At 43.9% G+C, this 18,736-nt stretch overlaps 1 protein-coding gene across 1 annotated transcript in view; it reads right to left on the bottom strand.

Annotated features, from left to right (window-relative positions):
• Nucleotides 1–13,355, bottom strand: part of DLG2 (discs large MAGUK scaffold protein 2) — a 5,493,568-nt gene extending 5,480,213 nt beyond the window's left edge. Inside the window, exon 1 of the mRNA XM_069639853.1 lies at nt 12,830–13,355. Within this exon, the coding sequence (XP_069495954.1) occupies nt 12,830–12,871 (42 nt within the window). The 5' untranslated portion in view covers nt 12,872–13,355. The remainder of the gene's footprint in view (nt 1–12,829) is intronic.
• Between the last annotated feature and the right edge of the window lie 5,381 nt (nt 13,356–18,736).

Here is an 18,736-nt window from a genome sequence, read left to right as displayed (position 1 = left end):
ATCAGATGATGAAGTGTCAGATTTTTAACATACATACATTTGGAGTAATACCCTATTTTACGCTACTACCCCCCAGAACATCCCACAGAGTCCTAACACCTCTTAAAATGTGCACAGAAGAATCACAGGAATAATGATATTATTGATATAATTTTGACAATTATGTACTATGAATTATCCATCTTTCTAAAACTATGCTCTGGCCCAGAGGGGTGTGATTTCCCGAAGCACATGGGGGAATTTCTGGTTTGTTCACTTCCTCCAAGATCAGCTGGCTCACAGAGGCAGTGCCCCTCCCATTTCCTTCCAAGAGGAAGCCATTTACGAACCCCTGATTTAGCAATTGCTTGAAGCAAAGGGAAGCTCATTGTTCTGTTTCCCTGCTCCCAGGTACCCCTCCCCTGATACAATCAGAGAGGTGTAATCTCCTTTTGGTGGGGCAGCAGAAGGCAGGCTAGGCCTGTGAATGCAGTTGCTGGGAAAGTTTCAACTCCTGTCGGGGGTAGTTAATAATAATAATAATAATTCGGCATTTATATAGCGCTACGAACCCTCAGGTATCTGAGCGCTGCTTATTATTACCCACGGTGTGTGGTGCTCATTTATCGACCTCGGAAGGATGAAACGCTGAGTTTGGCGCTGCCGGGTTTCGAACCTGCGTCAGCAGGCTCTGCACTGATGTCAAAGCGAGCGCTCTACTCGCTGTGCCACTTGCCGGGCTGAATTCAGTCCCTTTAAGCCAGGCTTCAGCCAAAGATCACTTTTGTTCCCATTTTTCTTCATTCAAATCAAACTTACAATTTTGACACATGCAGCTAGAACGCTGATTCTAAGTTCAAAACCATGACATTTAAGCAGTTACAACCTATGTGACACTCAAAAGTAGGTCACTCATTTATTTTAAACATTTTGATTTTAGTGGCTTAAATCCCATTTCACTTAAACTGCTGACATCCACAGCCCAGCCAGTTTTGTTATGAACATTATTTTAGGCTCTTCATCTTTCCAAATTTTGTATGCACACAAGACTTCATTCTACTAGACGTCTGCTGGTATTCAGTAAGATTTTTGAATATCTTGCAATGTTTGAAATAGGCATTTTGAGCTTGCATTCAGAGAAACAAAGGTGATTTCAAAGCGCTTTTTGAGCTAACAGGCACCGCTGTTTTTCCTTTGGCACCACATTTCACACATGGCGCTTCTGGCCCATCACGCTCGCACTGGTCGGTGGCTGGTCAGGCGACCATTTTGGTGTGCGCAAAATCTGTGCGGTTTTCCTGGATTCTGGCGCAAATGTGGGCTTTTCCGCCATCTTGGATTTTCTAAGCCCACAGCACCAAATGTTGCAGCATAATAACTTGAATGTGGGTCGATACACCTGACAGTTGTGGGTGTCTTGTATCTGGTGGTTGACACAATGACTGAGAGAGCCCTGCCCGAAACCGGTATGAATGCAGTATGAAGTGTTAAATGGCTCAGTACTTGACTCAATACACATAACTTTTTGAGAGTGTCTGGAGAGTGAATGGCCTGAATGCACAGTGTGCCCGATTGGTTGCCTGCCTGCATGAATGCCCTTTGTAGTGATTAGATGCTTCAGTGTGACCCAGCGGAATGAATGGGAGATCAGCAGTATATCTGGGGACCTCTCACTGCTAGGAATCGTGTTCAGAAGTGTTCAGAGCTTAAATCCAAACTACAAAGAGTAACTGGAGTGAAAAAGATGCTTCACCTTGAAGCTCTGCTGGAAGAGAAGAATTGCTGTTGCTCTCCTTCGCAATCTGAAAGCTGCTGTGTCTTCAAGGACTGACCCAGAGAGGACCTGGTAAGGCACCCTCTTCCCGAGCTAAGAAGAACCATCGTGCACCAGCTGACCTTTGCCAAAGCTCACTGGTAGACAGACCTTCGACAGGTTGCCGACCCGATACGGAGACTGCTTCGGAACTCCATCGCCGAACGGAGCCACCATGCTCATATTTGCCTAAGAACTTCATTTGATCCAAGGACGCTCTCGTCCGCATCATCATCGCTGTATCATGCTGGAGAAGGCCTGACCGTTGACACGCCGAGGAGCATCCACCGGTGGGTTTCCTGCCACCCAAAGACCACAGATACGCCGACGACTCAACGCCCTTGCTGGGCCACAGTTCTTCCAACTCTTTGCTGTCCAGAACTATCGACACCGAGGTACCCTGCATGCCTCTTCCTTGCAGGAGGTTTACGCTTCCCAGTCAATGAGCACCGCTATGAACGACGCGGCCACTTCAACGTCGTAGCTCGACCTGTTCTCCATCGGACGTTCGACGACCCGTGACTCCTGCTTGAAAGGGAGGACACTCAAGAAGGGCGGTTGATTCCCCGACAAGGAACGCTACAACGCCAGGTACTTTGGGGTTGCAGAACTATTGGGAAGTCTAGTGTGAACAAAATATGGACTGGGCTTGTATCTTTCTTCTACAGGTTGCCGAGGTGGGGGGGAGCTCCACACAGAACTGTGTCTAGGTATCGGGGCCAGTATTCTGCGAATTGTTCAACCATCTTGCTTTCCTTCCTCTCTCTACTCTTGGTTTCCTCTTTATTTTTGATCTGTGTGTCATTCTGACCATATGCACTTTAAAGAGATCTGATAACCTTAGTGGTACCACTTTAGAACTGTATATATTTACCATTGTTGATTTTCGGAGTACAAAGTGAGTTATCGTGATATTGTATATAACCTTGAATATTAATTATATAAAGACTGTGTTTTAACCAATGCAGTGTGTGGACATTCCTTTGTGGGGCTTGGGGACTACACTGTACTTAGGAACCAGCCCGCATCACCTCCTGAGAAGCTAGGCCTTGATTGCTCGACCACGCACCAATAATAGAGAATCTTGGCTGGGGTCCTCTGTGCCTCTCCTCTACCATAAAGAGAGCGGAAGTGCAGACGACCCCCCCACCGGCAGTCTTTACAGTGCCACATAGTGATTCAGGTCAATTTTGCTTGGTTATTGCTTTATCTTCAGCGATCAAACCGTTTTTTGATGTTCCTGTTGTCCCTTTTCCTTAAAATATTAGTGGTTTTCCAAGTGAAAATTAACTTTATTTAATTCACTTTCTATGGAATGCAACTTGTTTCTAAAAAAATGTTCTTGGCCAGCAAAAATACACACAGTTTTAAAAGTGACTAGAGTAGCTATACAGAAATAAATCGATGAAGACCCCTATTTTCTGGGGTCTGGAGTTATACATATTACTTTGGCTCCGTTCCTCAGGGTGAATACATTATGGTCCTTTCTTATGATTTTGGGAAAAAGATCAATCCGTGGCCTGGATCACGGATCTGATCTGTCCGCTTCTGTGTGTCAAGGCACAGAACAAAAGCCCAACAGGAACATCAAAAAACAGATTGATCACTGAAGACAAAGCAATAACCAAGCAAAATTGACCAGAATCACTTCAATGGTAGAGTAACATTTTTTAATTGTTTTTATTTCAGGTTTATAAAATGAAGTGTTTTGAAATAAATATGCTAGATCAGTAAACCTAGATATGAAAAGATTTAACTCCAAAGCCCCGAGGTGTAATCATCACGCTCGATGATGGCATTGAAAGAGTAATTAGCATAAAGGGACAACTTCCTGGCCGTAACATTTTAACACAAACCCAGTAACTATCTCCCAGAAACTTATTTTATTTTATAGTTATGAAAACACATGCAACCCACTCCCCAACCATTGGACAGAGATCCACTAAACATATGAAGAAAATGGGCTTGTGTGTAGCTTGCAAGTATACTAAAAAAATGCCAAGCTTTACTTTTGGCAACAAAACTTGGACATTTCGACACTTTAGCAACTGCAAATCTGTGCAAGTAGTATATTGTATCTAGTGCCCTTGTGGTTTATGATATGTTGAACAGACCATGCGCAGTGTCAACATTCCTATCTCGGAGCATAGATGGAGAATACGTTGTAAGAATGAAACCTCACCTTTGGTTCAACACTACCTGAACATGAAACACACGCCTGATGACCTACTATGGTGGGTTCTTGAGAAATTGACAACAGGCTCAGGAACACAACAATGCCTTTTGAGATTGGAAAGCCGCTGGATTCATAGGTTAGACATCTGGGACAATGGTTTCAATGAACAGTTTGTACCTCCCTAGTCACCACACCAGTGTCGGTTTTCAGCACAAACCATTCGGAGACTTTTCTAATTTTTCCAATATATAAGACTGATGCCGCATCACCAATGTGCCGCCATCTATGATTTTGGCAGCAGCTCGGTGAACACCATGCTAATTGAGTGGTTAGACCGTCTTTGGTTTATGTCACCACTGTGCCCTGTCACGAGATCAACCTGTTTGAATTTACATCTCGGACAGGGAACGCAGTGGCACAAGGGACCCCATGGGGGCCGATTCACCCACAGTCCTGATCATCATTCTAGGAAGCAGAGTATCAAGAAACTCTACTTTCAGATGTGTACGTCACTTCATTATGACTGCATGTCCATATATGGGACACATCAACCAAAATGTATCATGCATTTAGCATATACATTTAGACTTGGTCCATATTAAAATGTCCCTGGCTTTGGTGTGCAATGCAGGTGCAAGACCAATACTCACGTGCATATTAGGCCTTAACACCCCTGTGTGATCAAGGTTGCATATCACACTGCACACACGCACTTTCTCTTCCCGCATCACAGCACAAACGGGTACCTATTTCACCAGCTCCAAGGCCGCTACGGCAGCAATCCAATAGTGAGAGTTTGTTTGACAATCTAAGTTTATAAGAGGTGCCACCCCATTTCAAGAGTCAGACCTTTATGCAAACACCAACATCTGACAATGACACGTTATGGTTAGTTTAAACCTGCCTGTAAGAGCCATCGGTGCGCTTTGGTTTTTTGGGTTTTGGATTCCTCAGTATCACATTGAGCTGGGAGGGACTCTCACACACCCCCAGCTGGTGGACCTATCAGTTTACTTCATCGAACAACCGCCCTCTCTTTCTCTTTCTCCATCAGTCACCCGCAACTTCCGGGTCACGTGGAAGTGACGACATCAGCTCCTCTGTTGCCAAACAACCGGCATTACGCACCGGGCTACCCTGATGATGCCGTCCTTGCAACCGCGAGTGCAAGACACAGCGCCCCTCCTCGCATGTGCAGTGCAGCTGACAGTCTACTGTGTTCTCGGACGCTGCAGCCTGAGGTAAGTGCCTCATACTACCTATCCAGACACTCGCGGCTCCCACTCGCCCATGGCTCCACGCCACCTCATAAACAGCTACCCCCCCTTTTTTTCAAGATGCCATCTCGAACATATTAATTGAGACCTCACTACCCTTCATATCTCTCTACAGGCATCTGATCCTATTAGACTGGGCAACGCCGACATGCAGCTACGCACATTTATCTGCGTTTGGAAATACGTCCACAGCAATTCAGAGGAATTTTTACAAATAGGAAGTTCCTGGTAAGTGCACTTCTGATTACCAACTTCTTTCAGCTTTTTGAATCCTTTTTTTTTCTCCCTATTCAGTATCTCTGAAAGATACTACAACTATTTAATTAAACTATTAACAAACAAGGGAGCAATTTTAGTGAACACATTTCCATTTACCTTAACACAGACTAAAGAAACCTACGTAAAATCATCACATTAGCACCTCCAGTTCCCCAGAGCCTCAGGCACGCCAGGTGTCCCAGCCATCCTGCTGCAAAGTCGCCGGAGATGCGAGGGTCAGCACACAGTTCCAGTCTCACGCTTCTAGAGACTGCCCAAAAATCCATCCAGGTGAGAAAATATACATTCCTTTTTTTCCCACCCACAGTTGGGGATTTAGCACTCATGTGCAATATACAAAACGTATCTCTGAAAAATCTTTTAGCAAGCTTGTTTTTAAAAAGAAATGTGATTTCAAGCCTGCAAACTTGCCACTTAGCATAACATTGTTTTAGACTTCAATTCTATCTATCTTCTTTTTGTTCTTTCCCAATAAGGTACCATGAATTCGCCCTGATGAAGGTGGCGGCACAAGACCACCGAAACGCGAATAAGACTAAGGGGAATCTGTTTCTAGATCTTAATTTTGGACAGATGAACAACTTTCCCGTCCTTGGGAACAAAGAAGATTGTCTGGAAGCACACCTCTTTGGTTTTTTCTTCATTATATTCCCCCTATAAGTGTTGGCAGACCCAATGGGGGTTTCCTCATAGAGTCCATTAATTGAACTCCTAAAAAACTTATGGACTCCTTCATATAAAAATATATATAAACATATTATTAGGAATTAAAGAACTGATTGGTTTGACTAATTATTTACAAACCCAGATTTCATACTGCATTTGTAAAAAGCAGTTCAACCTTGCATTTATAACACAGGCTAATATGTGTATACACATTGGATTTCAAGTATACACAAACAAGTCTCTGGAGTAACAAGTCAATACCCAGAATTGTTTTGGCAAATTGTTAATTTATTATTTCTTTTGTTAAGAGAAAATCTGGCTTAGATCTTTCTTTGAAACAAAGTTTTGTATCTCCATCTTTCTCTCTGACTTAATTATATTCAGAGACACCTATTTGTCTTTCCTCCAGCACTAGGCTTCTGTTTACTTGTATTTCTACCCTCTTCATTTCTCCCTCTTCACTATCTTCAATAACAGGATTGGAAGATGATTTAATTCAATGTTTTCTCATTTTTTGTTCACAATTTGTTTTTAACATACTGAAACATGTGTCTGTATTTTTCCATGTAACTTGAAATGTAAAAGTATCATAATAATAATTATATATTTAAAATGTTATGGTATATGTGGTAATTATTTACATGAATCATGCATTAATATGATTGAGTTTGGGGCAAGATTTGACACAAGAGTCCCAGCTAAAAAGGTACTCTACTAATTTAACAAATGTGTAAGGTGAATAGTACCATTTCTTTTGCGGCAATGTGTTTTTGTGTTATCTGCTCAAACTGAACAAAGCAATACCATTAGTGTAATCATCGCCTGTAGAAGCTTATCCGGCAGATGAATGCTGCATTGCATAGACACTACTAAGATATAACATTATCCGTCACACCTACACATTATCTAGAACGGCCTTTGACACAGTGGATCATAAGCTCCTCCTTCACTGCCTGAAGAGAAAAGGGAGACTGAGTCATGTTCTGCATACCCCAACCTCCACCCCAAAGCCCCCGATTCCTCCAAACATTTTACCCACTTCTTAAAATCTCAGACTTTAAATGCATGTCATCGTGCAGCCATTAGGAGTTCCTTATTGTCTGAAGGATATCTATACTAACTATTCTGTGGATCTGGTATAATCACTAGCACTTGGTGGTGGTTCCAAATGTGTATTAATGAATACTTTGGGGTGATACATAATGAGGGGACTGAGCAATTAGGATGTACCCATTTCTTAAACATGGAGTGAGTCAAGCCATTCACAAACATGTTGCTATGAGTAACTCTAAATGTGCTCCTGACTTACTTAGTAGTAGTAACCCAAACACACAAACAGGAGTAGTTACATAATATATATGGGGGTGAACACTACTGGCATAACATTATAATCCATTTTTGTGTTTATTTAGGAAATGTTCTTACATGTGTGATACTTCATATATAAAAATAAATAGAAAGGAAAAAGACATTCCCTGTGAACAACTGCATCCAGTGTGCAGTTAAACGTGTATGCAGCCACATGTGAAGCGTGATGGATTAAAGTTTACCAATGTGCAGATAGTTCATAATTATGCCTTACAACACATGCAAAGCAAGGCACCTACAGTGCTGGATGTCATTGGTATGAAAATAAACACCCAAAAAGTGTGTGTCCGAATCCCCTGTCCCACCTACACATGACGAACCAGCTCCCCACTCTGACCGCAAGCAGGACCTCCCCTCTGCTGATCACCAACAGAGTGGGCACAGGCCTCCTGCTAGACACAAATAACAACTTAGATCTGAAGAATAAAACATGACCCGCTCCAATTCCTGAATACCAAAAATGCAGTGCACCAAACATGGTCTACGCAGCAGAACGGGCACGTATAATGCCAGAATTGATCACCATCCGGGTTCCAAATTAAGATTGGATAAGCAGTAGCTAAAAGCAGCTCCTGGGTATCCAGTATTAGCCAGGGAGCAGGAGCTACCAGTGGGGAAGGAGGAGCTAGTTCAGAGCACTGTGCAGATCTAAATTCCACATAAGATACACATATATAATTTTGTCCATAAATGATGACCCGTTATCGTTTACATGTCATGTAGATGTGTCTTAATGTTTATTTACAGACTGTCCCAAGTGCACAGAGTTAAATTCTCGTAGGTGTTTTTTGTTCTGCAACATTTGGCCTCGGGAGCCAAAAGTAGCTCCTGGTGCCTGTTGGCGTCAAGCTGACCAGGCATTTCTAGGCCACAAGCAGGAGCAAAATAGCTCCCAGCTCCCCTCAATTTCAAACCCTGTCTTAAGGCAGTACTGCACACTACAGTCCAGGTGAGCCCAATGCCATTATCACTAAAAGGGTTACCAATGAAAGCGCATGTACTTCTTGAGACTACAGTTCTCACTTACAAGGCCATTCATTCATACTTTTGGGTCTCCATCTTTCATGTATCTCTGTGTATGCTTCCAATAACACTCATCCAATGTAATGTAATGTATTTTGTAACGAAGCAATCTGTACTAAGCAATACTCTGTCTGGGCCGCATTCATGTAACCCTGAATCAAGCCTTCTACCGTCTCCTCATATTGCCTCGATGCCTATGGGCTGTAGTGCGCTCTACAAATCCAAAAAATTAAAAAATAAAACCAAAACCTCCAGGACATTTGCCAAAGAGAGAACATGACTGTACCCCCAGACACGAATGCACTGTGCAGTAAGGACACTTTGCCACTAATTCTTTTCCTGCAGTGTTCCAAACATCTAGGATAAAATTGCATTCCGAATGACCCCATTCCTTCCACTGCAGCAAAGGTTGTAAACACTCCTTTTCAGCAAGACAACGGCTGGCTATTACTGCACACTATTATTGCCATGCTTGCTCCAGTCACACCTAAATCTTTGTCTATATAAGAGTGACATGGTCAAGCTCGTGCCTTGTAGTAAATAGACCAGACCTGCTTTGATATACAAGATCACACATAAGACCCACTGTCTTTGTACACCACTGAAATGTCTGCGTAGGCCTAATCCACCCTTAAGAAAACTACAAAATATAGTCATGCCAAGATACAGTGGGAATCATTCCATCGAGTTCACGTGGCACAAGATCTACCTTCATCCCCATTTTAAAAACATGATTTATCCTGGAATCCCTTTTCTTTAGCGAACCGTTTTCCCTAGAGGTATTCCTTGCTCTGAACACACCACAGACCCCACCAGCAATTAAAATCTTGCTTCAGGTTTGGCAGAACATCTCTCTATATTCCCTTTCGGTTTTCACTGTTTTTCTAATGGGCCTCTTTGCTACCTTATTTCATTCTAACCCATCACATCCTTACCGTTATTAAGACACATTCTACTTAACCTGTCTTTCTTGCACATGCATCTTTCTCCCTAAAATTTCCCACAGAGCTCTCGAAATTCCCAAATCATGATTGACAAGGTATTGCATTTCCAGTTGAATTCTGGACCTTGCAGTCCTTAAGTAAATATGTAAAAGAAAACTAAGAGTGCCAGAATTGAAAGGAAAACGAAGTGGACTGGATGGCCCTCATACACATGGAATGTGTACACTTGAGAGCTCTGCACGTAGTCCTCTGCAGTATACACGGCCAGGCCTTTTCATACCAATCTCAACTGAGTGGAGTGACTTCCTGCCGAAATTCCTCTCTTAAATCATACATATGAATTCATATGCAGACGTCTGAGGCACAGACGACCTTAAACACAAAGATAGAAAAATTGTACTCGCCAAAAGAGAAAATTGCATGACTTGGCAAACTCCCCTGGTCTCCCATTTCCAATAGTAAGTTTAAATGCATCTCCCCAGTAGCATTTTGATATGGTCTGTTTATAGTGTGTATTGTTGTCTGTTCTAAGCTTAAGTTTTTCTTTTTTCTATCCAGGGGAGGAATTGGGACGGAACAAGGGCTCGGGCAAAAACTGTCTTGCCTGAGCGATGTTCCGTCTAGACACGAGGCCCAAACCCCCAAAGTTCAGGAAGCTCTCTGCCCCAGACTGCGAGACTCCCGAATATCATGCGGCGTACATTTGCGCGGCACACGTTTTTATAGACTGCATCTGAAAGTCGTCCTTTGCTCAACAGCCCAGACTTAAACAATGAAACTGTCCAAAGCTGATATATATGTCCCACGCTTAGCACCAGTAGTGGGAGTGGAAAAAAGGAACTAGTGGTACTCTGTCTCAATCCAAAAAGGAGGGAGCGGGATGGTCGGACAGATGGAGGTAGTGTGGTGCGGGCGGAGGGGGGGGTGACCAGGATCACAAACTTTGGCTGAAATTGTTGTATTTGAAGGTGTATGATAATAATTTCTTATAGAGTTTACTTACAAAGAACACACATTGCATAATAAAGCCGCATAACAACACGTAAATCTTTATAGCAGCATGTTAAGCCAAAAGTAAATAACTGTGGCTTTAATTTTCACACCCTGAATGGTAAACTGTAAGTCCCAAAATGCAAGATAATGCCAAATGGAAAAATCTAGTTAACCCCACGGTACTTTCAGTGATTTAAGACATGTAATAGAAAGAAGATGTGTAATAAACAAAGACAGATAGATATGCAGATTCTTTGAGGCAAACGTCCAGCTCGTTGTTATTCATGATGTTAAAAACATTTGATTAGTGAATTAAAGCAACTTTATTTTTTGCATGTAAGATGGTAGACCTCATGGCTTACTTTATTTGTTGCATGTCAAGATAGTAGACACACTATAAACAAATCTTTAAACATGCAGTTTGTGTTGCTCACTTTAACTGTCACAAATGTGCAGGGTAACTGGTGCTTTGTGAGGTCTTTGAGTTGGAAACGTACCAGCATGCATATGAAAGGCTCTGCCAGGGATAAAGAAATGTGTTTGCAAACTGATTACATTTCCAACCAGCAGAGTCAGGACACTGTGGGACTGATTCACGGAGCGTTTTCCGAGGGGGTTGTGCCATTATAAAAAGGCTTCTGTGATTCAGGGAAGTTGTGGGTCTGCCTAGCTGTGACTTGGGAAATTGGCAGTGCATGAATGTCCAGACAGAGTTGATTCTATATTTGGTTCTGTCAAGGACATGTTGCTCTGTAAAAAGCAAACGAATGCTTAGCACACATTTTACTGTCAGGGTGACTATTCTGACAGAGGAAATGTGCAAAATACCAAGTGTGCATTGAATCCTCAGGTAGAATAAACGTTTGAATTACTAGCACAGACACATTTAATAAATTGGTGGTCATTCTTATGTTCCCAGAATGCATTTTGTTTTTATGCAAAGCAGCCAGTATTGTCTGTTCTCCAACTACAGCAAATGGAAATGAAGGCAATCATCCACTATAATCACAACACTTCACAGGTGGGCTTGCCAAAGAAGGCCTGGTCTGTGGATGGTCACTTGTGATGGCAGGAGGCTGCTTAACAACGTGCACGGCCAATCATAGCTTGCTTCATTATGGCAAATCTGCTTGAGAATAAATGCTCCCAGAGCCTAAAATAGGAATGAAGATGAAGCGAGGTGCACGGTATCTAAGCAATGGAGTAACCCTTGCAGGGCCCGAGCTGAAACCGCACAGCACGATCCTCAATGTAACGCCCCATTGCCAGGACGGCCTAGGCGTGCACTGGAAGTCGATTAAAAGTCTCAAGAAGTCACATCAGCAGAACGCGCACCTAACACGACGGACTTGTAGCCGTGCCGCTGCGCGACACGCTGCCGGGGAAACGAGCGGCTCTGATGTCAGCAGCCGACTAGGGCACGCTTCCCTGAACAATTGCTAAGCATGTGTGACGAATGCCGTGCCCAGCCCACGCGCGCGGGCGTCATCACGGCACCCTCTCGGATCACAACGCTCCTGATATGGGCACCAGTGTCAGAGCAGGCAGGCACTTTCCACCCAGCACTGTTCCGTCAGCTGCACTGGCACAGCCTCGCGTGCATGTGCGTGTTTTCTAATTCAAGCATCTTTGGGACGGGCCCCTAGGCTGGTTGAGGGTGGAGACCCGGGGACATTGCACTTGACAGTCAACGCACGGGGTGACAGCCACTCAAGTTCACAGGGGAAATAATGCAGCCACGCCGGTGTTGACATAAGCACAGCATGACCACATCGGCAACTGACAGGTGGTTAGCAGTCTATGCATTTCACACAGAGGTAGGTGAACAGGCACAACCTAATGGAAACCAGTCCACCTCACATTCCCAACACGGTATGCGCGGAAACGAGCGCAGCACATCATACCACTTTTTGACGGGTCCGTGTGTGGAAGGGGTGGGTGGTGGGGGAGCGCGGGTCTCCGTTTATGTGTACTAAACGCCAGGCAGCTCTGCAGAGCGAAGTCCACGCTCTCTTTTTTTTTTTTTGTTATTTTTTTTAACTCCACACAACCTGCGGCAGAATCGTTCTGCGCAGAAATAAAAACACCCGTGCCGTGTAGCGTGGAACAGGACCAAAACAATGCGGCGCACCCCCACACCGAGGGCAAGCAGGACCAAACGGGCACAATGCAGGAGCGCAACCACCTGTGCTAGGGCAGAGCGGCCGGAGAGCCTGGAGGGGGGGGGACTGACCGCCACGGCAGGGAGACATTTTCTGCAGCCGAGCTTTGCATGCACACTGTGAGAGGGGGACGTGCCGCCTCGCCTTACCTTCACGTTAGTCCGGAGTGCACAGTAGCAGGCAAAAAACATTGCAGTAAACAGGGGGGCATAGGGGGCAGGACCCAGCTTCTCCGCTCGCCACAAACCATGCAGCCAGCCGCGAGCATGTGCTAGAAGCACCGACTCCTTCCCGCTCTCCCTCCGCCACTTTCAAGGAGCATCGAGCCCTCGGGGTTTCCCCCCTCAAAAAGAGACGTCTTTAAGGCACTGGGGAAAGGGTGGACATGGCTTCATCGGTTCCGTCGGGGCATGTCCACGAGCGGAGGGGGGTCTCGGCGCCAGAAAGTTAGACCCCAGTTGCTAATCCGTGCATCCTTCTCCTCGGCTGCAGGCAGACAGGTGGGGGGAGCACGGCACGGAAACAAGCGAACACGGGCAAAACGCGCAACAAGAAAGGGGTTATATTATACGTGTCCCTGGCGTGGAGGGTTTCCTCCAAAACGTGTTACAAACAGAATCTTTCCTCCCTGTTCAAAAATAGTAACTATTGCCCCCCCACCCTCTTCCCCCGCTTGCTATGCCAGAGATGCTGTCTGCACACTGCAATAGCGCGCGTCGGGATTCTTAAAGGGCCAGTGTCCCTAATGCAGCCATTTGGTGAAACAAATGACCGTCCAGGCCCTAAGCTCTCTACTCACATTTCAATTAGCCACAGGGTGTTCTAAGCAGGGGCATGAAGTTTCTGACCAGGGTTCCGATAAACGTCGGATCACAGAAATCCATTGCAGATGTCAACTTGCTGTTTGGATACCTGTGGTTCACAGAACTCTCAAGTTTACCAATTCCATGCGAGCGTGAGGCAGACACCCGGTTCTGTGTTCTCCCCCCCCAATGGAATTATGGGACTTGTAGTGTTGTCATTTTCATTTTAAATTTAGGACTACAAATGCGGCCACGCGATTGGATGGCTTTTCCACACATGACATTGGGAAACTTGACCGCTCTGGGTTCTTTTGGGATGTGGAAAATACAAGGGACTTTTGCAACTCAAAAAGCGCAGGTATGTCAACAATAACCAAAACACTTTAATGGTGTTGTATTTGCTGCTCTCGTATTTTAGCTTCATGGCGCTGTAAAGGATAGGTAATGCTATGCCCCCACATTAATGGCATTCATGCTGTTCACCTAAGAAGGAAGGGTCAGTTTATCAGAATTCAAACCTAAAGGCTTCTCACAGTGTAAAGGGATTCCTGCGTGCACACCAACCTGTCCTACACACGAATCCCCGGCAATGTGTGGCAAACCGTTGCCTCAGGGGGGCGGTCTATAGTCTTCTTGCTCTGGACCCCCGTAACCAAGCATGGCTAAAGCCAAACAGTTTGGGTTTGAGAAATTGGTTGAGAGGGTGTGGAGTTTTGAGGGATATCCTGGTCCCCTGCGCAATTGAGGCTTCTTTGCGGATCGCATTGTAGCCTGCAGCCTGGCACTTGTTTTGTCAGGAAACCTAAAGCTCCAATGTTCCCAGGAAAGTAGATTGTTGGATGGGTTGACAAACCTAGTTTGGTTGTGGGCGCTGGCAGTTGGTGTTTGTCGTCCAAACTATAAGAGATTTTTCATATTACTGGATTTCCCCAGTTCGTTATAATCATAGACTCATCACACCTGTTTCATTGTCACAAAAGTTTTTATAATGAATTTCTGGGCATGTGTCGTGGTACTGCAGGTATTGCCATATGAGGTGAAACAAAAACGCTGGCGCGCGTTTCAAGCATAGTCTTTGTCAAGGCAAGGGTTAATAATCACTCCATTGTGGGTTAGGAATTCAGCGGACACGGCTGCAAGCTGGTTAGCCAATCTGACGTCTACTGTTGGACGTCTGGTTAGCGTGGCGTAGACCAACCTGTCCTACAAACGAATCCCCGGCAATGTGTGGGAAACTGTTGCCTCAGGTAGGCGGTTCGTAGTCTTCTTGCTCTGGACCCCCGTAACCAAGCATTGCTAAAGCCAAACAGTTTGGGTTTTAAGGCAGTTAGTTAGACCTCCTAGAGTGCACCTGACACATGTTTTTCCTTTAACCGTTCATATGTCCGTTGCAGCCTCAAATGCCCGGGCAACATGAAGCTCTGCACCGTTACTAGCAATATCAGTCATACAAGCACTTAGCACAAAAGAGGCACACACTGCAAACCCACGACATTCCTTCAACCCTGGGATGTACGCGTTTGCCATTGGCCAATACTTTTTCAACACATCTGCCTAAGTGACACCAATGAGTGACACCAAATAATAGACAGCCTTATGTATCCACATTTCAGGCTTCAAAACCAAAAGTGCAGGTATTCATCAGTCCATTGTGGGATTGCTCCGTTACACAAGGATTTCCAACATAACAGGTGGTAGCATATGGATTACTTATTGTAGTAAGTGAGACCAAAGGGAGGACAGCCAGGATGCAGGAACCAGGGACATGGTAAGTACAAAAGGAATATACTTTATTTGTTACAGGTCAATGGTAGAAGTTAAACAGGAGACCGTCTTCAACATACTTTCATGTTGCAGCTCCCATCATCCACAAGTTCCTTCCCAACCACCAAACCCAGAACTCCCAGACCCCTTGCATACCTCATTGCCTCACCATTCCAGGGACAGCTCACAGCACAACCATCGGAGCATGGATACCACACTTATCTAATGATGTGTTGCACATAAAAGTATCCCTGATCTAATGCCCCAACTTCAATAATCTCACCCCAAAATCTGGGACCAGAAACAGGCTGTTTTTAATCTAAATATTCTGTTTTTATTTAAAATAATAAATCAAGAAATTCAAAATAGGTTGTCTACAGAAAAGAAGTACAGCCTGCATGATGTTGTCTCACTTATGTTTGCATTCATATTAACATACCCTTATTTTGGATAATCACTCATACATCTCCCTCTCTCCATTTGTCTCTTGACATTTTGCAAGGCTGTCAAGACAACTATTTACCTACTCTCACCCTTATGATGGATTATCAGTGCAATATACAGTCTTGTGGTTGGAGTATTGCAGCATGTATACACAACACCAATAAAGTTCTGGTGGGTTTTAAAAGACTTGAAAAAAAACTTTGAGCTGAAATGTGAAAGCAGTATAGTGCATTTGAGTGAAGTCACACATTCTATAACGACGCCTAGTAGCCATCGCTGGAAATTCACCTTCAATACTTAACCACATCAGCAATACATATAAAATCAAATATATATAAAACACACATATTACAGGGCCTGCATTAGCGGCCATGTAGTTATGGTTAAGTTGCTCAACTCATAGAAAGAGCACTTTTTGGGAGGCTTATAACTCGCCACCCCCCCCCCCACTGGACGAATATTCACCAAACTTTGCAAACAAAGTATATGGCCACCGCAGACTGATTCTGTGAAGTTTGGTGCGGTTTCGTCAAGTGGCGGTAAGGTTATAGGGGGGTCCCAACAGTTTTGAAAACCTCATAGACACAATGGAAAATAATTTTTGCTTGCGCCTACAGCCCAAACCACTGGACAGATTTTCACCCAACTTGTGCAAGGAGAAGCAGCTTGGTCACGAAAGCGTGCTTTTGCAAATTTGGAGTAAATCCATCCAGTAGTATTACAAAAAATTGGCAAAAAGTAGGTTAAAATAATGTGTGAGAAATGGGGCAAGTCCGTGGACTGATTTCCTGATTCGGAGTCCGCTGACCTCTCTGGACCAATCGGAGGGAGGGTGGCTCTATGTCCATAGACATCAAAGACGCTTGCTGATTGGGTGTTGAAAAACATGAGCTGCGTCAGATTTTTGAAACGGTCGCCATGTTAGATCTGCAGACCGCTGCCATAGTCCGCGGACAGCACTGTAAGCAAAAAGTCTGGAAAACATATTTTGGATTAGTTTGTGGCCGAAAGAGGGCCTGGAAAGGGTGGGGAAGTGAAACAAAGCTGATAGGGAGCTGTTTCTGTAGGTGAATAAAAGTGTTGCAGGTGCTGACAGTGTCAGCGGACACTGCAGTATACCGCAGACCCGCACGTGCCATCCGGGTCTATTAAGGATGTCTGGCATGGAAAGAGTGAGACCAGAAAAAGATGAGGGCAGGCTACCCCATCCTTTGACAACATATGGTACAGCTAGTGGCCAACAGTGAGACAGAAGTGAGAATCACTCTGAAATTTAACAAACAGGTAATAGTGTAAATCTGATAATACAAAATGTATTCATAATTCAACAGAACACTGATATTAAAATAACACATTGATCAGAAACTGACAGCATTTCTAGACTCTTGAAGTGTGCTGGTATTCAACACAACACGCAAAGTCACCTCAACTACTAACCTCACCACTTTACAGTGAAATTTGCCTTTCGGTGTATAATAGACTTGAACGTACTAGAAATGCTGTCAGTTTCAGATCAATGTGCTATTTTAATTTTGGTGTTTTGTTGAATTATGAATACATTTAGTTTGATCAGATTTACACATTACCTGTTTTTTAAATGACAGAGTGATTCTCACTTCTGTCTCACTGTCGTTCACTAGCTGTACCATTGTGTCAAAGGGAGGGGTAGCCTGCACTCATCTCTTTCTGCTCTCATTGAATCGTCCCTCACGAGTCAGGCCCCCGACAGGAAAAAAGAGGGTCTACTGGCATGGAAAGAGGACATTGGGGGACTAGCCAATCAGGTTTTGTGAGTCTGGAGGAGGATAGGAAGAGATGTCTTTGTTGGGTGTAGTAAAGATGGCTGTGGCTATGGCTATGAAGAAGCAGAGTGTGTGGATGGTGGAAGATTCTTGGATCCATTCATTAAAGGTTTATTCTGAATCTCGTGGCATCTCTGCTACTATTGGATTGGGCAAAGTGGAATCTTGTGGTATACAGATTGTGGCTTAAACGGGGTAACTATATCACCATTCTATGAGAGTATGGCTCACTTTAAAGGTCCAGATATTATTATTGTGCATTGTGGAGGCAACAGTGTGGGCTATGTGACTGTAGGATCTTTGCAGTTTGCCAATAAGGATATGTTCAGAAGCCTAATGGAACTGTTTCTAGCTGCAACGATAATTTTTTCTGAAATCAATCAAAGACAAACATGGAAATGCCCAAACTTTGTTTGTCCTAAAATCAAAGAAGCTAGACAGAATGTCAATAAAGGTGTATGTGATTTTCTTTTTATACGCTTTAGGATTGGCATCTTTTGACAACGAAAATATCAAGTTGGATGGTGTAAATATTTTTCAAGGAGATGAAGTGCATTTGACTGATGTGGGAAATCAGTTTTTTCTTGAAAATCCAAAATGCACTGAAACAAATTTTATGAACTCTTGAAATATGTTGTGAAGTATTTTTTTTGTAATTGTAGTTGTAGTAAATAAAAAATGAAAACAGAAAAAAAAATTGAAGCAGTTTTTGTGAAAGAAAAAATAATTAAGTTCAGTAGAACATTTGTTAGTTCAGTATATAACCCCCCCCCCCCAAAAATCATTCTTTTAAGAGCCACCATTTTTGAAAGAAAAACAAGTTCATTGATTTTAATTCCTCCACCCCATTCCTGGAATTTTCCAGGTGTCTGCGGACTTTCGTACTGTCTGTGGGCTATGCAGACTGCAAAAGGTGCTGTGATTTTTATTTTTAGTTCTATTTTCTAACTGTGGAAGTTGGGTCCTAAAGAAACTTTTATTTTGTCTTTCTGGCTTTTATATATTTTTGGGATTTTGTTTTTATGTAGGAGTGGTGAGGAGGTAAGGTGGGGGAAGAAAGGGAGGGATGGGGCACCGACCACAGATAGGGAGGGAGAGGTGGACAGGAAAATATGTTGGGTATGCCTTAAATCTAAGGTTGGCACTGTTTCTTGTGCTCCTTGACCGCAGCCTCAAAGGCACTCTGAAACTGCTCCCCCTGCAGAGCGGTGTGATGCAGTACCAATAGAGTATTGTGACCCCC

Source organism: Ambystoma mexicanum, chromosome 7q, assembly GCF_040938575.1.
Source record: "Ambystoma mexicanum isolate Mex_15411 chromosome 7q, UKY_AmexF1_1, whole genome shotgun sequence".
NCBI classification, from domain to species: domain Eukaryota; kingdom Metazoa; phylum Chordata; class Amphibia; order Caudata; family Ambystomatidae; genus Ambystoma; species Ambystoma mexicanum.
This window is presented reverse-complemented; position numbering and strand designations above follow the sequence as displayed.